The sequence below is a fragment of the Leptonychotes weddellii genome, chromosome 5 (genome assembly GCF_054177405.1).
Source record: "Leptonychotes weddellii isolate Sample4059 chromosome 5, ASM5417740v2, whole genome shotgun sequence".
In the NCBI taxonomy this organism is placed as follows: domain Eukaryota; kingdom Metazoa; phylum Chordata; class Mammalia; order Carnivora; family Phocidae; genus Leptonychotes; species Leptonychotes weddellii.
In genome coordinates, this window is record NC_138373.1 from 91662692 (window position 1) to 91684607 (window position 21916).

At 36.7% G+C, this 21916-nt stretch overlaps 1 protein-coding gene across 16 annotated transcripts in view; it reads left to right on the forward strand.

Moving 5' to 3' along the window:
• The window catches only part of BICD1 (BICD cargo adaptor 1), a 206231-nt gene that overhangs the window by 155391 nt on the left and 28924 nt on the right, over positions 1–21916 (forward strand). For 4 of the 16 annotated variants that reach the window (XM_081821449.1, XM_081821452.1, XM_081821451.1 and 1 more), the window contains 4 exons: positions 1836–2930; positions 7071–7222; positions 10049–10366; positions 11343–11536. In XM_081821449.1, coding sequence (XP_081677575.1) covers positions 1836–2930; positions 7071–7222; positions 10049–10366; positions 11343–11536 — 1759 coding nt within the window. Of the gene's footprint in view, positions 1–1835; positions 2931–7070; positions 7223–10048; positions 10367–11342; positions 11537–14545; positions 14647–21916 lie in introns of those variants that run through there. The other 12 variants (XM_081821459.1, XM_081821458.1, XM_081821460.1 and 9 more) reach the window with 7 other exon arrangements.

Below are 21916 nucleotides of genomic sequence, written 5' to 3' on the forward strand. Positions count from 1 at the left end.
TCTCTCCCATTTCCCTCTTTGGACTATATTTTGGTAAAACATCATGTGGATTTACCACTGGGAGACAAGAGAACACAACTACACTTTGCTCTCTGTGAATGAACTGAATAACAGATACAAACTGTGACCAATCACTGAAACATTTCGACAGAAGTGATATGATTTCACTTGTAATGATGTTATTATGTAGTGATTTTGTAGATTGAAGCAGCAAAGTTTATACTGCTCACATTGCTCACAGTTATTGTACTGGTCATTGAAATGTACTGCTCAACATTGCTCACAGTTAATGTACTATGTTTTGGGGGACTGGTGTTTTAACTAACTATGGTCACTGAAATTCATGCATATTAGAACCTTAAGTGAGGACTGTCTATATATGATAATAATATGAAGGATATCATATACCACAAAGGATCATAAAAATACTAGTCTACTAGGGTGCCTAGGTAGCAGTCAGTTAAGTGTCAGCCTCTTGGTTTTGGCTCAGGTTATGATCTCAGGGTCATGAGATCAAGCCCCGCATTGGGCTCCGCACTCAGCACAGAATCTGCTTAAGACTCTCTCCCTCTCCCCCTCTCCCCACCCGCTCTCTCTCTCTCTCTTTCTCTCTAAAATAGATAAATAAGTCTTTCTAAAAAAATTTAAAAAATAAAGTTTGGCAATATCTCAATCTATTAAAAAAGCTACTGCTATGCTGTATTATAAATTTATAGGTAGGTATAGATCTCCTAAAGTAATATGCTGGTATTATATTAATTATAGTTTAAGAATTGATATTTATCATGTTAGTATAATAATAATTTTACTTACCTCCTAGCAATTTAGAAGTTTGGAGGGATGTAATGTATGATCCAGGAAAATCTAAAAGTTCAAACTGATAAATTCCTTTAGATAGAAAAACATTCAACATCAAACTGCTATCTTTAAAGCAAGTCTCAATAATATTATTTGCTTACTGAAAAACACATTTATGTTATAAGCATGTAAAAACTTTTAATTCATAGTGATTACCTATATGAAGGGACAGAAAATGGTTTTTTGAATTCTCCTATTATAATTTCTTATATACTTATGTTTGATGAGACAGTATTTTATATTGAGACCAGAATATTTTTCAGTATACAATAACAAAACTGTCATGTTATTCAAATAAAGTGCTAATTTTTAAAATTCCTATCTGGACTGAAGGAATTGAAATGATTTGTAAATTGTTCTTTTAACCCTAAAACTCTGTGTTCTCTGACTTTTATATTAAAAGCTATCAAATGTAGTACATGTCTATTCTGGGGATTAAATGCCTGTTTTCTAAGGGGATGGTTAAGGTACCTAGCATTATTTAGTAAGTTAAAGCCTTAGGTGTTAAATCTGATTTGGGGTTGAGCTCTCAGAAGGAAAGGATGATTCATAGGCACCTTGAGACAGTCACTTATCCCACATGAACTAAGGAGCAGATACATTCTAAGGCTCTCAAAATAAAGACAGTGCCAAGTACTATCTCTTGACATCATGTTATGTTTTCTATAAGGTGTTAAAAGATAAAAATAAGATTGTTCGAATAACATTTAAGTTTCATGAGTGTATGTGTATAATGCATGAGAATTTGGATGAGTAAATATGCATAGCATGATTCTTTTTAAATGATGTGCTTTTAGACTGATTGACTTATCAGAACTGCTAAAATAAGAAAACACACTCCAATTTAGTTTGAAATAATGGGGACATTGGCTCTGCTGCAGTTATTTTAAACGAATACATGCCTGACTCTGAATGGATCAAGTGCATCATTGGCATTGCATTGAAGTCATTCAGAGACTTTTTTTTTGCCATTACAGGTAGAGCGGGAAAAGGCCATTCTTCTGGCCAATCTCCAGGAGTCACAGACGCAGCTGGAACACACCAAGGGGGCGCTGACAGAGCAGCACGAACGGGTGCACCGGCTCACAGAACATGTTAATGCCATGAGAGGCCTACAGAGCAGCAAAGAACTCAAGGCTGAGCTGGATGGGGAGAAGGGCCGGGACTCAGGGGAGGAGGCCCATGACTACGAAGTGGACATCAATGGCTTAGAGATCCTCGAATGCAAATATAGGGTGGCAGTAACTGAGGTGATTGATTTGAAAGCTGAAATTAAGGCCTTAAAGGAGAAATATAATAAATCTGTAGAAAACTATACTGAAGAGAAAGCCAAATATGAGAGTAAGATCCAAATGTATGATGAGCAGGTTACAAGTCTTGAGAAGACCACCAAGGAGAGTGGAGAGAAGATGGCCCACATGGAGAAGGAATTGCAAAAGATGACCGGCATAGCCAATGAAAATCACAATACCCTTAATACAGCCCAGGATGAGTTGGTGACATTTAGTGAGGAGCTAGCCCAGCTTTACCACCATGTATGTCTGTGTAATAACGAAACCCCCAACAGGGTCATGCTGGACTACTATAGGCAGAGCAGAGTCACTCGTAGTGGCAGCCTGAAAGGGCCTGATGACCCCAGGGGACTTTTGTCTCCACGATTAGCCAGGAGAGGTGTGTCATCCCCAGTAGAAACAAGGACCTCATCTGAACCAGTTTCAAAAGAAAACACAGAGGCCAGCAAAGAACCAAGTCCAACCAAGACCCCCACAATCTCGCCTGTTATTACTGCCCCACCATCATCTCCAGTATTAGACACAAGTGACATCCGCAAAGAGCCAATGAATATCTACAACCTTAATGCCATAATCCGGGACCAAATCAAGCATCTGCAGAAAGCTGTGGACCGGTCCTTGCAACTGTCTCGTCAAAGAGCAGCAGCACGGGAGCTGGCTCCCATGATCGATAAAGACAAGGAAGCCTTAATGGAAGAGATACTCAAGCTCAAGTCCCTGCTGAGCACCAAACGGGAGCAGATCGCCACACTGAGGGCAGTGCTGAAAGCCAACAAACAGGTGATCTCATTCTACTGACAACGCATGCTGGCCAAAGCTTTCCTAACTAGTTAATTCTTTAATGTTTTTGAGTGTCCATTATCATCAGGATGAGAGGTCAGATTCCTGGTCAGCAGAGGAATAAATCAAACTATGTCCCAGTGCCAGATCAGAATGTAAGTATTATTCTTCAGTGAGTGAGTGGATGATACAGGAGAGTAAGGATGCCCCTCTAGAGAGAGGTAGAGGTGAGGTAGGTAAGCAGGATCCAAGGAGAATCCAGTTGCAATGTAGAAAGACAATTCAGGCAGTACTTAGCTGGAGTCCAGCAGTCTTTGAGTGGGGAAACAGGTGATAGAGCGATGGCAGAATAGGCTGGCATGGCAGCTTACACCAGGGAGATAGCCTGGCAGGCGGCCAGAGCAAACAGAAGTCTAGAGAGAGAGAGAGACAGACAAAGATATAGAATGTCCACTAGCTCTGCCAGTGACCACATATCTGAAATTTAGGTTCAGCTGGGATGTCAATTCACCTAGGTCAGAGCTGAAGCAGTAGAAAATTTTTCTTAACAATAGGTCTCGTCCTTCTGGAATAAGTAGGAATGCTACACCAGGACTCTACCTGACTAATCCCTAGATCTCCTTCACTACCGAATTTGTTTTCCACCCTTCAGCTTTACCTGGGTGGGAGTGCTATGAAATATAGGTGGGAAAATATTTTGAATTTCTATTTAGTTTCTCTGGAAAGTGAACCTTGAAAGATACATTTGAGAAGGGTGCTAATAAAGGGTGTTGATAAAGAGAAACAACAAAGCATCAAATACCTTCTTGCAAACATAAGCAGTGCTGGTGTTGGGGAATGATTTCAGATGCAGTGCTCCTCCTTCTTTTGCCCTTATTTGGGGGAAACCACACCATTATTATGTCATCCACAGTACAGCTTTCTAGCATCTTTATCTTCAGTTCCCATAAATCCACTGATGTAAATGGGAGGTCTATCCCACAAGCAGTAATATTGTTTGCACCATAAATATGTTTTATATAAATCTAAGGGCAAATTAGGACCTTCTTTTGTGCCATCACTTCAGGGAAATAGAAAAGATTAGGATGAATAAAGAATTTGTGAGAGATCTGACTCCAATTTGAGGTCAGAGTGAAAGAATTTATTGCCGTAAACTGCTACAATCCAAAGACCTAGTGACTTAGAGTGGTCATCAATAGCCAAAACCATATTACTAATACCATAATAGATAAGGCTTAGATGACCTTTATCAAAGACATAATATCCCAGGCATTCTTGGTCAAGGCATTCAAATAACATCTTTGACTTCTTCTTGCAGGTTGAATATTAACAACCTGGAAACCTAGATCTATAAGTGTCAAGATGCTTAATTGATTCAGAAGTATAGATAAGCATGGTTGATAAGCCACGGGAGACTAATTTGTGAACAAGCATTCATTGATTACATATTTCAAGGCAGGTAGTAAATAGGGATGCAAAAATAAGTGAGTGAGTGGATAATCTACTAGTAATCTAGTAGGAGTTCAACACATGCCTGTAACTATTTACAGGGTAGGATATATTGAGCGGTATAAACAGTACCATTGGAATTCAGTCAATACAGGAATACAAAGCATTCCTGGCTAAATTTTTATTTTCTCAGTGGTTTGTGGTACCATTTGCGTCACATTAGCATCACAACCCTTATGGTCTCAGTAAATAAAATGAAAACACATTTCTAGCCATGCATTTAGTTTACATTTTAATGATGTTGGGCCTACTGCTATGATGCTTATGTGCCATGAATAACTTCAGATGTCTGCAGATGACATCCATTATATTTAGACATTGTGGAATGTTCGCTATTAAGACTAAGGTAAGAATTCTGTCATAAAAGGAAAAAGGGGAATCTTCCTGTTTTAAAAATAGGCATTCTGCATTCTCTATGAATCTTTTAATATACTTCAGGGTTTTTTGGTATGCACATTGTCTTCTGCTGGAATATGCAATGTTTATGAAATACCATCTGTGGACTAAACTGTGCGAGATGCTGAACATTCAACAAAGACTAATACATGGTCCCCACCTTTCAGACCAGGATTCACAAACTAGTGAGGCTGTGGGGAAAGACACAGATCATGACAGTGTGATGTTATACAGGCTGCAGTAGAAGCTATGGAAGCATTGCCGAGGAAGGGATTAATGTTTCCTAACGGGGTTAGCAAAAAACTTCATGGAAGCAATTATACTTGAGTTTGTTCTTGAAGGATAAAGAGTTGTTTTCCAGGAGAGGAGAGGAAGAAACCATTCCAGACCGAAAGAATAGTAGGTAGAGAGCCTCAAGAATAGAAGGATATATTCAGGGAATGGTTGGGGAAGATCTCTGTGGCTGGAAACAAGACATTTTATTTAGAAAGTCAACTTTGGGAGCATGGAGAATGTAGTGAATGCAGACATCACCAAATCTACTCAAAGGTTGTAGATACTCAGAATTTCTTACTTCTGAAAAAGCTTTGTGCAGTCTGTGGACAAACAAACAAAAAACCCTACAAACAAAGTGGAGTCTTCTGGAGCATTTCTTACAAAGAATAAATGAGTTTGTACTTCTATTTCAGATCTTGTTCTTTTGTCATTCCTTCCTCTCCAACCCTTAGATAACGGATCATGTGGCTCCACATGCTTACAGATTTGTATGTCAACATTTTCACAACTTTTAAACTTAATGGTCTGTCCTAAGTAAATATGTGTATAAATTTTTAAAAAATTAAACAACTGCCATTTTCCCCCCAGGTCAATTTCGGCATTCTGGATAATTTTCTGAATCTGTAATATTTCTGAAGATTCCACTGAGCTATAGCACTACAGAACATACCAAAATATTTTATGAGTACTTTCTCATTTTAATCTGAATCTGAAATTCAATTAAAACTCATAAGAAACTACTCTGGAATCAAAACATTAACAAACTACCCTATCCCAACATTGTTTTAATTTTAAAAAGAATCCACTTGTCTCTATGGAGACATAAGAAAGTCAAGGCTGTCCATTTCAAGCACAAAAGGAAATGTTAAAAACCAGGAAAGTCTTCCTAGGAAATCCCATTAGTAATGGATTTTTTTTTTCATTAGTAATGGACTTTTTCATTAGTATTGAATATTTTTACACACTCTGAAAAGCTGTGGTTAACGGTTTGTAAAAATAGTATGTTTGCAGTTTGGCTTCAATATATATACAATGCGCTATGCATCAAACAGGCAGTCCCTAAATATACATTGATTTCATGCATTGATTCAGTCCACATTTTTCTTTCTTCCTACTATGTGTCAAGCTAGTTCTCAGCTTGAAACACTGTTAATTTCAAAAGATTCAGAAATGCCCAAATTCCAAGTTCAAACAAGTATTTTAATTCATTCAACATTTTGGAATTTCTGCTTTTATGGAGATTGTGAAGAATTAAATTAGACTATAGTTTTTTGTTTTGAAGTTGTAGGCAAAGACAGGAAGTATTTGGTTCTTTGTTAATTCTTTTCCTTAAACACATAATATGGATTTATAGTTTGTCATATACCCATGCTATAAATTGCAATGGCCTGTGTCTTTTAGGCCCATAGAGCACAAGTGACACAAGAATGTTTGCATTCTATTGTATTTCAATTGGTCTGTGCTTCTTCACTACCTTCTTCTGGATAACATCCTTCCTGTATAAACTTTCATTTCTGCTCCCTTTTTGTCTGAAAAATCACACTTTCAAGCATCTGCATTAACTATTTACTGAACTACTATCATTTCCTTAGCTCCTGATACTGACTCTGGTTCACAGCTGGCTTCTAGGGCAATTTAGCCACGTTAAAGTACATATATATATATTTATTTATCTATATCTAGATATAGATAGATAGACATCTATCTATATCTAGATATAGATAGAAAGATAGATAAATAGATAGATAGATAAATAAAAAGGATAGAAATAGACATCTATCTATATCTAGATATAGATAGAAAGATAGATAGATAAATAGATAGATAGATAAATAAAATGTAACCAAATCAATTTCATTCTCCATTTATGAAAGAAAATAATAGACCCAGCATGGACAAATCTGTATGATCGGTTTTCCTGATATGAAAACCATAAGCATTGTGATTTTTCTGCTTCAGACAGCTGAGGTGGCACTAGCTAATCTCAAGAACAAATACGAAAATGAGAAAGCAATGGTGACTGAAACTATGACGAAGCTTAGGAACGAACTGAAGGCTTTGAAAGAAGATGCAGCGACTTTCTCATCCCTGAGAGCAATGTTTGCAACAAGGTAATAGTTTCTTCTTCCAAGATTAGGTGCGATAGGTGGAGGAAAGACTTTAAAATTCACATTTATCTCTTGAGTGTTGTTTGGTGTGCCATCCAAGAGGGTAAGGTGTGAAGAAAACACTTGAGATTCCGCTCTGACCAAACTAAGACAAAATGTTTTGTGCTGTTTTCCAGAGCCCTCTACTGGACACACTGGATCAAGCAATTCTTTTACACAGAAGTATTTTTAAATTAATGTAATAGATATTTTTCCTAGAGGTTGTATGCCCAAAAGAATTAGACCCCCTCCCCCAAAAGCCTCCAATAAGGGGGGGACATACTTCCTAAAATAGCTAAATATTATATTTTCACCACTGAAATTTATTTCTGTGACTAAAGGACATAAAAGTGCTTATCATTAGTATTGTGTGAGAAAGACCTCCATAACAAATATCAATATTCATTATATCAGCTAATTACTTGGACTTTAATACACTGTGAATTAAATTAGAATTTCTAAAATGTAATTGTATTTATCACCAAATTTTTCACATTGCCCAGCTAATTAATTAGACAAATATTAGTGACTACCTCCCCCCACCAGTTTCATTATCACAGTACAGTGGTTCTATATTTTGCTTTTAAACTTGAAGTGATTAAGCATGTATTGACTCGAAGATTTCAAAATCCTGAAATTTCTTTTTTTTAACAAGAATTTATTTATTTATTTATTTTGAGAGAGAGAGAGAAAGCAGGAGAGCGGTGTGAAGGGGAAGGGCAGAGGGAAAGGGGAATCTTAAGCAGGGTCCATGCTCAGGGTGGAGCCCAGACTTGGGGCTCACTCATGGCCCTGAGATCATGACCTGAGCCAAAATCAACATTCCATGCTTAACCAGACTGAGCTACCCAGGTGCCCCGTCAAAATCTTGAGCTTTTCAAAGATGTTGTCATCCATTGTTTTTGCTTTCACAATTCAGTACCAAAACAAAAGCAGTCACATATCTTATATGATACAAACATGGTACAATATTCACAAAGCATAACTATGGCTTTATTTGCAGATTCAGTAAATAATTTGCATGTAGCTGATATAAGTGTAAAAAAAGATCCTGAGCCCTGGAGTTTGTCCAGCTTCCTTGTATATCAGGAGAGAAAAGTTTCAAGCTCATACTTTGTGATTGATTCTCTTGGTGATGCCTGTGAGAAGACTGAGTGCTTGGTGGATCACAGGGATGCAGGGGACCTGTAGGAACTGACTTCTGGGTCTGAGCCTGGGAGAGTTCAAGGAGTAGGATAGATACACCTCTGGCCACTGTGAAGGGCCGGATAGAGAAGGGGGATGGTACACAGTGCTCCCCTCTTTGATGAAAGAAATCAGTCAGCATTACATGTAGAATATATATATATTCTTTTAAAAAGAAATCAAAACTTTTTTAAGGGGACATTTATATCTCAATCTGGTTTATTTAAGAATTATTTCTCCCAAATAGTGCATTTTCACACTATTTGTCTTTTTATGTATCGTAATTGCCTTTCTCCATAGTATTTTTTTTTAAAGATTTTATTTATTTATTTGAGACAGAGAGAATGAGAGACAGCATGAGAGGGAGGAGGGTCAGAGGGAGAAGCAGACTCCCTGCCGAGCAGGGAGCCCGATGCGGGACTCGATCCTGGGACTCCAGGATCATGACCTGAGTCAAAGGCAGTTGCTTAACCAACTGAGCCACCCAGGTGCCCTCTCCATAGTATTTTTTAAAATATTGTTTATCTGAGCAGTTAAAATAAACCCAGGGTCCTGAAATCCACCTTCTATTTTTACTAAGACTCAATCTTTGTTATGATATCCCTGCTATGGTATCCCTACTGCTTCTTGACATTTAAGGTTAAAAACAATGACATTTAAGGGACCCACCTGGATCTCAAGTTCTTTCACTAGAGTCTGTTTTTTTCTTTAAAATGCTGCAAGGCTTGTGTTAATTTCAAAGTTTGTATAGTACATTTTAGATACCTCCATCAAGTCATTAACTCTCAACTGGTGCATGAAGAATATTTGTTATTATCTTAGTGGGTAAGTAAACTCAGAAAAAAAAATCTGTGAATAATTGTGTGATTAATTTTTTCTTCCAAATGTTTATGTGCTTAGGTTTTACTTTTGATGGGGAGAAAGATCACTGAGCTTATCTTTCTGCTGTAGCATGAGTATCAAAGCTGAACAAAGATGTTCCTGACAGCCTGCTATGTCTGTATCAAACCCTATTCAAATCTTGGTTTTCTTTGACATCTATTGCTTTATCATCTGGTTGAGAAATCTTTGAAAATATTCAAGTTTCTAATTCAGGCAAATCTGCCATCTTGAAAGCAGTGCAGCTGCAATTTGTACTCAAAACCCATAAATATAGATAAAGAAGGAAACGTTTTCTTTATAAATATTATTATTCTTTTGCATGCTACAAGCCTGGTCTGTAACAAACTTGTCACATTCCTCCAAAGAATACAATGTTACACTGTAGAAGAAGCTATTGTAACACATCTAAGATGCTGTGAACATTACGTGAGACTTTACTGTTCATTCTTCTGACATCCTGGAGCAGCCTCCACAGTAACTCTGTCCTTGGGGTTTAAGATGTCACCTCTTAAGAGTGTCCATATGTACTCCATTGTATAGATGAAACATCAGTTACTCTATCTGCTCTGCTGTTTCCAGTTTTCCACTGTAACAGGTTACCTTCATTCTGCTCAGGGAAGACCAGGCTTCTAAATCTAAATTCCAGAACAGTTCATTACTGCTCAACTTAAGTTCGACATTTAATTTCAGTGAGATTTTCACTGAGATGTGTTTGGGTTCTAGATGTGATGAATACGTCACACAGTTGGATGAGATGCAGAGACAGTTAGCAGCCGCAGAGGACGAGAAGAAGACTCTAAACACTTTGTTACGAATGGCTATCCAGCAAAAACTCGCCCTGACTCAGCGGCTGGAGGACTTAGAGTTTGACCATGAGCAGTCCCGACGCAGCAAAGGCAAACTTGGAAAGAGCAAGATCGGCAGCCCTAAAGTAAGTGGGGAGGCGTCAGTCACCGTGCCCACCGTAGACACTTACCTCCTGCATAGTCAGGGCCCACAGACACCCAACATTCGGGGCAGCAGTGGTACTCAGAGAAAAAGGTATGCATGCAGCGATCTTCACAGTATGGTGCAGAGGCCAGATGTTTAGTTAAATGCAAAAATAAATGTGCTCTTATTGTGGAGGATGGAGGAAGGGAAGGAAGAGAAAAACTGGGAGTGGCTGTATTAACGGGCCTTGCCCCTGTTGGTTTTTCCAAATCAAAACCTTTTGATAATTGTGTTGATTTATTCCTTTCTGTCCCTCATGCCCCACCTCTTGATTAACCATAATATAATTTTCGAGTATCTGTCAACATTTTTGCTGTTCCTTGTATATGTAAATATGGCTCTGCCTTACCTCCAACCTAAAAATTGCTAGCTAAACGGTGAATATTAAGAATGAAGCTACGTTTTACCTGTTTTACATGACATTTAAAAGTCATTGTACTTCTGGTAATGGTGCTATTTACCAGCTTCTGTTTAATGGGGCAAGAATATGAATCTGTACTTTTAGGGAAATTTTTGTCCGCATTACCAAACTGACAACTGACTAAAAGGAGATGTCTCTACTGAGGTAAAATGGAATGGAATGTGTATAGTCTTTTTCTTAAAAGCAGGTTTTTGTGCCTTTTCATTTGGTATGTGAATGTTGCTCAAATAACTCATTTGCAAGGGTTTTAGTGGCTTGATTTTGTGACCTTTTTACAGAGTCCTGGATGTTGAATTACTTACCCTGTACTTTCAGTTAATGGTAAAATTTTTATTTTAGGAACTTTCAGTAAAGAATCAAATAATATTTTCTATTTGCGGTTCAAACTGACTAACTATAATAAATTTCTTTTCCAGTATCCAATACAGTTTCCAAATAGGGTTGTATCCTGGTATGGAAACTAAGCAATTAGCAAAAATCTTGATTTACATGTTAAAAAAAAATTAAATGCCAGTATAAATAATGCTGTCACTGGTGAGGCTTTGAAAGGTAATTAAAGTAAAACTTTTTTGTTTCCTATATGTATTTTCTTGGATCTCCTGCAAGACAATTTTCACCTTCCCTTTGTGATCAGAGCCGTCCCAGGACTTCAGGGGCTACCTACCTACAGAATTTATTAAGAGTTCCCCCTGATCCCACCTCCACAGAATCATTTCTTCTGAAGGGCCCCCCTTCCATGAATGAATTCATCCAAGGGCACCGGCTCAGCAAGGAAAAAAGGTTAACCGTGGCTCCACCAGGTAAACATTTTTTCCTTGGGTGCATGTGATGCAAATGATTAGCTGAATAGACAACTCTCCCCTTCCTCCCAACCACTCATGCCCACCCATCTATGGAGTCCGACTTTGAATTCCTACAGCTAATGTAAACACGACTTTACGCTTAGCACCCTGTTTCCTCCTCTACTCTGCAAGACAGGTGTTCCTTAGGAGTCTCCAGGGACTTCCTTTTAACAGCCAACGATTGGAAAATGAGAGTTGGAAGGAATGGGATAGGTCAAGGGAACCTAGCATCAGGTGTAATGCAGAGCACACTCCCAGGTCCTATTTGCAATTTGGTAGCTCATAGCGATTCCATCCTGATCAAATTTTGTCATTTTGTTCTGAAAATTTTTAAGGTAATTTCAGTAAAGGGAGCCATCTTTATAAAAGCCTTTCGGGCTCATCTCCTTTTGTAGTGACTCAGAATGTCTCCTCAATCATTTTAGAGAAAATAGAAGTAAAATCCTCTTAAGATTTTGCTCCTCAGGAACATATACATCTTAGTGTAATATTCTTGAGTTTGCAAGCCCTTATTGATTTATGCTTACCAATATACTCACATTTTATGTTTAGCTTCACCATTTTGCATTTTTCTTTTTCAAAAATTTTTCCTATGAAGAGCTTCAGTTGAAAATGTGACTCACTCCTGAGTACTGATACCCAGACAGCTGCACTCAGTCTAGTCTTCGGGACCCTACTGTAACCTTTGAGTTTGCCACAGAATTTTGTTTTTTAATTCACTTTGATTTTATCACCTACCTCATTTACGTCGATTTTTACCTTAATTCCTTTTTGGAAACCTCAGCCTTTGGATCTCTAATAGTTTTCTTATCTGATTTGTGAATTAGTCTACTGATTGGGCTTAAAAGGTGTGGTGTGGAAATTTATAGCACATACTCTACATTCTAAGAGTGTTTGAGCAAATAAGTAGTGATAATGAGTTGGAAGAGCATAACAGCCAAAATGTACACCAAAAAAAAAAAAAAGGCAACAATGCTGCTGGATGTTCTTACTTTCATAACTCATTTCCTATTATTTCAGACCCCTTTGGAAGGTACCTTGAAGTATCTGTAAATCACCAAAGTGGTTATGATTCATCAGGACACTTGAATAAAACCCACCAGTCGTTTTAGTGTTCCAACTGGATTTAGTAGCACTATCTACTAGAACTTAGAAAAGAAATCCTGTGATTAATAAGTAACCCTATTGTATTTTAATTTAAAAGTGACATATCAATAAGATTAAAAATTATAAACAATAGCTATTTTCATTTTGTATATGATCATTTGATCCTTATTTACATTAATATGTATTTATATCATTGTCATTACATTGTCAAAATCATTAACATTATATTGTAAACTTTTTTGTGTTACCTAGTCTATTTTTATTTTTAAAGGTTGTTGTATCATAAATTTTGTTTCAGATGTTATTGCACTAATCAGTACTTCTTCTCTTGTTAACCACTGGGATAGTTTTTCATTATTTGTTATTTTATGCATTGCTGCTAGAAATATCCTCATGCAGTCAACTTCTCATCAGTTCAATTTTTTCTCGAGCAAATTCATTGGGTTAAAATTACGAACATCTTTGTGTTTTGTGCTCCATTTTGACATTGCTGACAAAGAGAGTATATCCAGGTACCAAAAGTCTCACAAAACATTTTTCCTGTTTTCATACATTCTGAATCTTTCTTTGACTCTTTGCACACTGTACACAACTTGCAACTCTAAGGCTACTTAACCATACGTGAATGAAAGCACCATTATGTTGTATTACATTCTTTAGTTTTGAATAACTAGAAAATGCCATTGGCCTTAGAAATTATCATTATACACAAGATTAAAGACATAAAGAATATGGCATTCAGAATCATCACTAGGCCAGAAAATCATTTTAATGACAACGTAGCATACTAATAAACTTTGCATTTTTAACCATTTATTTGAAGTTAAAATAATGACGGGGGGAGAAAGTAAAGCTGGTATTATAGGCTAAGGAATTTTCAGTTATATACCATAGGTCCTACCAGATTCATTCTTAATAAATTTTTAGGTCAACTGAGCAACATTTTCTAAAAAGTTTTGGCTAAATCAATTACTATAGAAAGTGACTAATTACCTACACCAAATTGTAGCTTCTAAAAATATTTGTATTATTGACAATATATATTATTTTTTGTAGGCTGAACTGCATTGGGTAAGACATATTAAATATTATTTATGGTGCTTTTACTGTATAAAATGTGTTCAGTAAGCTGAGAAAGGGAAAAAATGCCATATATATCCAGTCCTATGTTCTCTGCAAGAAATATTTTAAACTCATGGGAAATAATAGATTTTTAAAGTATTTTTTATTCATGAATTTAATATGTTACTGATAATTATAAAATTTATTAGCTAATAACAATATATATTCATCATTTTAAAAGGATAATTCCCTGTTAATTTATTAGAATGTTTTGGATAAGTTTTCTGAAATGTATTTTTAATATATCTTTGTAGGTGATTATTATTATTCTAATAAGTGGGTTTTCTATTGAGGACCATTGAAGTAGTTAAATTAATTAAATCATTGCAGTGGATATACAAAGAATTTAATTTGTTTTGGATCCTTTTGTTGAAGAATTATGACAGATTTAAATCTCATTTAAAAATTTAAAACATAAAGCATAAAATATTATCTACCATATATAAAGGAATTTTCAAATAGATTTTATTTCTATGAGACGGTCAGCAGAAAACCCCATCTTCTTCAAGCCACAATTTCTCAATTTCTGGAAAATCAACTCTAGGATGGGGCATTGATTTTCAAAATTAATAGATTGTTTTGTATTAATTGATTTGCAACATTAATACAACCTTTTGGACGAAAATTCTGGCCTTTGCCTCTGACTTTGGCTGTTTCTGCTGCCTCATCCCCTCAAATTCCAGAGTTTCTGTCCTTAGCTTGTTGACTTTCTTGTTGCTGACTTAGTCCTTATCTTAGCATACAGACTCCAGTGTTCTCACCCATATTGCTACCAGCCTTGATGAATCTGAGTCAAAAAGGACCCTGTTGACATCAACGAGTTTACAATCAGGCAGCAGGTAGTACATCTTCATAAAAATCATTGTTTGTTTTTATATTATTTATCATATAAATAGCTGTTGCATATTATTTATATAATAATAATAATAAAATCTTACCATTTCATCAGTAATTAAAATCAATCTATCAGAATATGTGAAAGAAATCTATGTAATTTATAGGCAAGAGATGTTATTTCTATAGTAAAGACTTGACTACGTGATTTGCACAGGTAAATTAGGTTCCTGAACCCAATTGCAATGTGTGTATGTGTGTATGTGTGGAGGCTTCCCCACTCCAATAAGCAATTCTCAGACATCAGCTGGGTATGCTGCAATTCAACTGAGTTCTGACACTATCTACACAGAAATAACATTAGATTTCACCTGTTAAGCCTCAGTCCCAAAAGACTGCCCCTCCCCCCTTTTCAGACACCAGTTGAAAGCCCAGGTTATTACTTGTGTTTCTGACCACCTGGCTATGGATCAGAGGTTCCAGTGACCCCCTCCTTGGCTTCAAAGACCAGTCACAAGTTTAGGTTGTTACCTATATTTCTAACCGACTGACTATGAATCAGAGTTCCCATGACCCCCTCCTCAGGTTCAATCAATTTGCTAGAGCAATTCACAGAACTCAGAGAAATATGTTACTTACTAGATTACTAATTTATTATAAAAGGATGTAACTCAGAGATAGCCAGATGGAAGAGATGTACAGGGCAAGGTATAATGAAGAACCTGGAGTTCCGTGTTCTCTTCCAGAGCACATCACTGTCCCCAGATCTCCAGACATTCACTAACACAGTGCTTTTGGGGTTTTATGGAGGCATCATTACATAGGCATTATTGTTTAAATCATAGGCCATTGGTGATTGATTCAACCTCCAGCCCCTCTTCCCTCCCCGGAGGTTGGGTAGTATGACTAAATGTTCCAACCCTCCAGTCATATGGCATGTTCTCTTGATTCTCCTGGCAACCAGTCCCCATTCTTAGGTGGAGTCCAAAAGTCACTTTATTAAAATAACTGGGGACACCTTTGTCACTCTCAACACTTATAAAATTCCAAGAGTTTTGAGAGCTGTGAGCCAGGAATCGTGGATGAAAACCAAATAAATCTTTCTTCTAAATCACAATATCGCAACAGGATAAACAAATCCCAAACTTAAAAAAGCAAGTTTGAACTCTTTTCTTGAAGTAACAGCCTAAGCAATTTGCTGTTCACACTGTGTTTTGCATGTAGGAGCTTTCCCTTTTGGATGTTTTGCTTTCCCCGAAGATTTCAATTCCCTCTGCCCCTCCCTACTTCTGTCTTGCTCTCCTTCTCTTTCTCTGACACACCATTACTGAACTAGTGGGAGAGAATGGTATTATTTTGAAATCTGAAAATTTTGTATGATATTTTGGTTTTGCCAGTCTTTAAAGCAGTGTTAACCTTAGATACGGAATCACCCTTTTAGATGTATAGTCAACAACAGACACAAACATGTTCATGAGTGAAAATTGCCTTTACATTTCACTACATTCAAACATTTTTCTGTTTTTTATATTGTAGTTTATGTTCTCTCTCTCTCTCTCTTTTTTTTTAATTCATTTGAAACCAGGAGATACAGAGTGAGAGAGAGAGAGCAGGAGCAGTGAGGAGAGGCAGAGGAAGAGGGAGAAGCAGACTCCCTGCTAAGCAGGGAGTCCGATGCGGGGCTCGATCCCAGGACCTGGAGATCATGCCCTGAGCTGAAGGCAGACGCTTAACCATCTGAGCCACCCAGGCGCCCCTGTCGTTTATGTTCTTAAGCATGTACCAAACCCACACTTCTTTCCTTAACTCTTTTGCTCATTCACTCATTCATCAAAATTTAACAGAAGGTATTGAGCTACCACTATGTGTCAGGCACTTTTCTTGGCTTTTGATATAATGTTATTTATGTGGAACATCATCCTTGTGCTTCAAATAAGTAATGGTGTTAATAGATATTCCCAGAATAAACAGAGGAGTTGGGGTGGTTAGGAGCATTCTCCCAAAAGAAAAGCAAGTGCTGGTCATGAAAGTTGACTAGACCTTGATAGGCAGACAGTAGGAATGCCAGTGTGGGTAATGAGAAGAGCCTTCTACGAAGGTCAGCTTTTGCAAAGACCACGAACTTGGGGACTAGAAATTGAAAGGGGACTTGGGAGTGATGGGAAATGACACTGGAAAGACAGACAAGGACTTGAAAACAAATAGCCAGGTTTGTAGAGTGGACTTTATTCCTTGGGCATAGATGACTGTTTTAAGAATAAAACTAGGTTTTCATTATATTAGATTGCCCTGACAGCAAGGTGGAGAATAGATTGGATGTGGCTAACACGTAAGGTAAAGAAGTAGGTATGGAGTCTCATGAAACGTGCAGATGAGAGGTGGTGGAGAGTTGGAATCAAAACAGGGAAAAGTGTGAGTGTTGACACGTGTCTGAATTTAGAGAAGTCCAACCATACCTGAGAGCAGGAGCTCTACTTACTCTAACTGCCTGTCTCCTTCATCCTCCCATATTTTATATGTAGAAGGAGCTCAGTGAATGCTATTTGAACTGACTTTCGGAACTAACAGACAGCCTCAGTGGTTTTTTCCCCTGAAGTGTATTTTGTCCTCTAGAGGCTTCTCCATTTTTGTGAGCTCCCCTTCACCAAGTCATTATGCTTTTTTCCGCCCCCACAGGATTCAATCCTTGAAATAGCTAGAGCGAACAGCAGTCTGTTGAAACTTGCAATCTTTTTAGGCTTGTATTTTCTCTTAACATAGCTTCTATAGAGTTCTCTGCAGAGGAAGGCTTGGGCATTTTCTGATGCTAGAACATGTTGCCCTTGGTTTGGTATCCGACAAAAGTTAAATCAAAAATACTAATTCAGAAAATTGCCAACCACATGTTGAAATATATGTTTCTATCTGACCCCAATGTAATATACAATTAGAAATTGGTTCAAATTTCCAGATTTTGCTGTATCATGTATGCTGCAGGAGTATTTTTCTTTTTCTGGATTAGTCATGGTTCATTTTACAGTGGAAATGTCCAATACCCTCCTATTTCTTTTCAGTATTTTTTCAAGGAGCAATTCTACTTTTACAGGAAATCTTTTACTATAGGATGATCTTGAGTTGGAATGTGCAGTATTAAAAATGTCATCTGAGAGATGTCTCTTCAGTAGATTCCATCTGTCTCTCTGATGAAAGATACCCAACTGAAAACTGAAAAATGTATCTCACTTTTTCCCAATAGCTCCGTATTTGCTTTGTTTAGATAAATACCTGATATTCTCTAATTTAGCAGAATGTTTTGATTTTCGCCCAGATAACTAGTTTCATATGAAAATATTTTAGAATTTTAAGATTTTCCTCCTCTGTTATTTTCTCATACAAAGTGTTTAAACTCTATGTATCATACATACCAGTTTTACCACTGTGTACATGAATTATGAAGACTTTTCTGATCCCTTATATTCACCAGGTAGAATTACCTGCCTCCTTCTCTTTGCCTCACTCCGGATGACATAGGCACAGTGTCTTAAATCACTTTCCTCTATGAATCTGTAAGCTTTTGGGCAGGAACCTTGCTCCTTGATCTTTTAGTTTTCAGGATCCTGCACTGTACCTGGCACATAGTAGGCCCTCAATTTGGTGGATAATTGGCAATAAGTCCAAATTTTCTACGATATCTCAAATATATGGCTTTATTATAGTTTATCACCTATACATATAGATCTTCTAATGTATAGATTATAAATGGTGTATTTCAGATGAGATTTAATGTAGGTGATGTAATAAAATCTCCCTAAGAGTTGCATTTGGGAACTTTCCAAGTCAGTTATTCACTTTTCTCATCATTTAATTTAGGCAGTGTGTGTATCTGTGTGTGTGTAATATCATATATATAACATGGCATATTATATATAATTTATATAATCTTTATTTGGTTGGGTTTTTTTTTTATTTGGTTGTTTTATATGGGTGCCTAAAAATCAAGGCGATTATAAGAAAATATCCATGTAGTATGGAGTAAAAGATTACCTATAAATATGTAGGCTTTCCATATTTTTTACTCTCTTTTATTCCTTTTTACCTGTTTTTAAAATAGTTTTTAAGTATCATTAATAGATAATGATGGTTCAAAGGTTACAAAAGGTTGTAAAATAGAAAGTAGCTCTCTCCCAGCCTACTTCTTGTGTCCTTCCAGAAACATTCTCTATATGTACAAGTGAATATATATAAATAGGTACATATATAATCACAACTATGTATTATATATGTATTAACATTGGCACAACCACAAACATTGTTATGCATGCTATTTTTTTTTCACTTAATATAGCTTGGCTTTCTTTATATCAATATTCACCTTTCTGTTTATTTTTAACCATATGTTATGGAGGACAAGGAAGATACTTGAACCCTTTACGAAAGCTTGAAATGTTTTCAAGTGTAGAATAGAAACATGTCTTGCCAAACAATAAAATGGCCACCACAAGAATGTTTCACCTTCTAGACCAGAGCTATTCAAAAGAAAAATAATGTGAACCAGATATGTAATTTTAATCTAGTAACCATATGAGAAAAAGTAAAAAGAAACACATGAACTTAATTTTAGTAGTATGTTTTATTTAACACAATGTATCCATAATATTATCATTGCAAGGTGCAATCAATAGAAGCAATTATTCAGATATTTTATGTTCTGTTCTTCTTAGTCTTCGAAATTTAGCATATATTTTGCACTTAGACTACATCTCAGTTTGAATTAGCCATATTTCAGGGGCTCAGTAGCCAGATTTGGCTAGTAGCTACTGTATTGGTCATATAGTTCTAGGCCGTCTTACTTACCAGTGGTTTTAACTAGATGTAATTTCTGCACAGAAAGCTAAAATTTTACTCATAATTTTACAATAGGACTTAAGATGGCACATATTTAGGTTTTCTTTTGAAATGAAATATTGGGCCAAATGTTTTTTGTTGCAGATTGATTCTGCTTTGTCTCTGATTGGTGGCAATGCTCTTTTAAATAGGTACATAGTAAATGTTTGTATACTCTTCTTTATACATCTTTTTTATTTGTTATTAGGTCTCTTTGTCAGTATTATAATTTAATTCCAATTGTTTAGGTACACCCTAAGAAACCATATGCCTTAAATATTCTTAAAATAATTATATAACTTTTTTTTTAAAAAAATCGGTTTAGTCAAGCTTATAAAAAGTCCATTTTATTTAAGTAGGGAGTGCATTGATAATGTTTATAATGCATCCTGCCAATTTTAGATGGCAGAATTTAATGACACCATATAGAGACCGGAAACACAAAACAACTCTTTCCAGGTGGGTCCCATGTGTTTTCCTTTTGTTGTGGATAACAGAGAAGATAAAGACAATACTAAGTAAATAATTTCATGGTGCAAACTGAAGCCAGTCAATAAATAATGCAGTAACTAATGGAACATCTGATGACTGCAGTTCTGTCAGCATTTTTATTTATTTTTTAGTTTTGTTTTTGTTTCTTACTTCTTCCTCCGTCAAGTATACTATCCAGAACTTAAATTTGCTTATAAGATTCCATATTCAAAACCTGAGCATTGTAAGCCAAATAAGCGATGATAAAAGGATTACTGAAGGGATCCACATGAAAACCAACATTGTAGCTGGAATGTGCATATTATATTAGATAATATTTTTCAATCCATGTTGATGATTTTAGTGTAACTATGTAGTTTTAAAGTCTTTTAAGTTTTATTAATATTAAACCCACAGAAATTGAAATTTTCTTGTTAAATTCTTCAAGGAAAAAACTAAAATCTTTCCCTAATATATACATTAAGTGAAAGAAAATAGTTTTTTTTGATACACCTAATTATTACATATTCAGGGCAAAAGTGATCAGGGCATACTTGTGTCCACCAGAGTCCAGCCATGTGGTGCTAAAGATAGAGGCCTCCAGAAGGTGGCTGAGTCTGGAGGGGTTCCTGGGGGAGGGGAGCACAGATGGGCTGAGACACACAAAAGACCCAGGACATTCCAGCCAATAACTGCCTTCCTCTCCTGATTCTGCCCAAATGACACTTTCTGGCTCACTAAAAATATCAATAGGGAGATAGAAAACATGAAAGAGACACACCTCTAGGATTGGTTTGTAGATCACAGCCCTGCTTCAGACCCACTGAAGTGACCGGGCTCTGCCCCCAAAATGACAAACTAGTCCAAATACTGAAATAAGAAATTGCTCATGTTCTCTTACTACTTTTTCTACCTGTGCATGCTCCCCACCATCAAGTCAGAGAACAGCCTTTATTCTGCCCACCTGCCATCAATTACTTACCTACAGCGCCTAACCCTTAGTGTCTTTGGTATCCTTCGTGGGTGTCGAGTGCTACAACTGTCTACCATTGGCATCGCCTTGCCTTCATATCCCATACCCCCCTGCAAAGAAGAGTTTTGGTACTCAGCTCTGGTGGGCAGCTGGGGCCTCTCCCTCATTGTATTCCAGGGGAAAATGGCCATCAGCTTCTTCTCTGCTCTGCTAACCCTATTTAACCCAGTCTGCTGGCACTCGTCTATTGTATTCTATTGTTTGCCCTCACTGTAACTACGTAACAATCTCTATTATTTAAAAAAAAAAAAAAAGGCAACAACAAAACCTCTGATCATAAGCATTTCCCAGGACATTATATCCAAACTTCAGCTTTCAGAGGGACATTTTCTATTTACAAAGAACACTAAGAAAAACATACTAAGAAAAAGCTGCAATAGATCCCAGTGAAGTCTATCTTGAGGTTAATAACTATAGACTCTCTACATTTCTAATGATATATGGACAGTTACAGTGAAGAAATAATGAAGGAGCTTCTCCCAACTCTGAGACTCTCTGATTCTATGAATACAAATCATTCCCTTCTTGATTGGGACTGGAGCTTTGTATACAACCCATATTTCCAAATAGACTTGTAAGGAAAAATATTAAAATATCTCAGCACCAGTAGTATAGTTTGTGTCAATAAAAAGGAAAATTTCCATTTTCTTAATAAACAGAACAAACTTTTTTTATTTGACAATTTAAAGTGTCTATGTGTTCACTGATTGTGCAAGGCAGAAAGGAACAGTGTTCCAGAGTTCACGCCAAGTTCTTGCTGGGTGCTCACACTTTGATTTACTTCTCAAAACTGATGGGATTCAATTTCTAAAAGCATACCTAGATTGGTATACATGATACAGAGGCCACTGATTTAATTCAGAAATGTTTCTGTAGTGCCCACCAACATGGCAGCCAACCAGACCCTT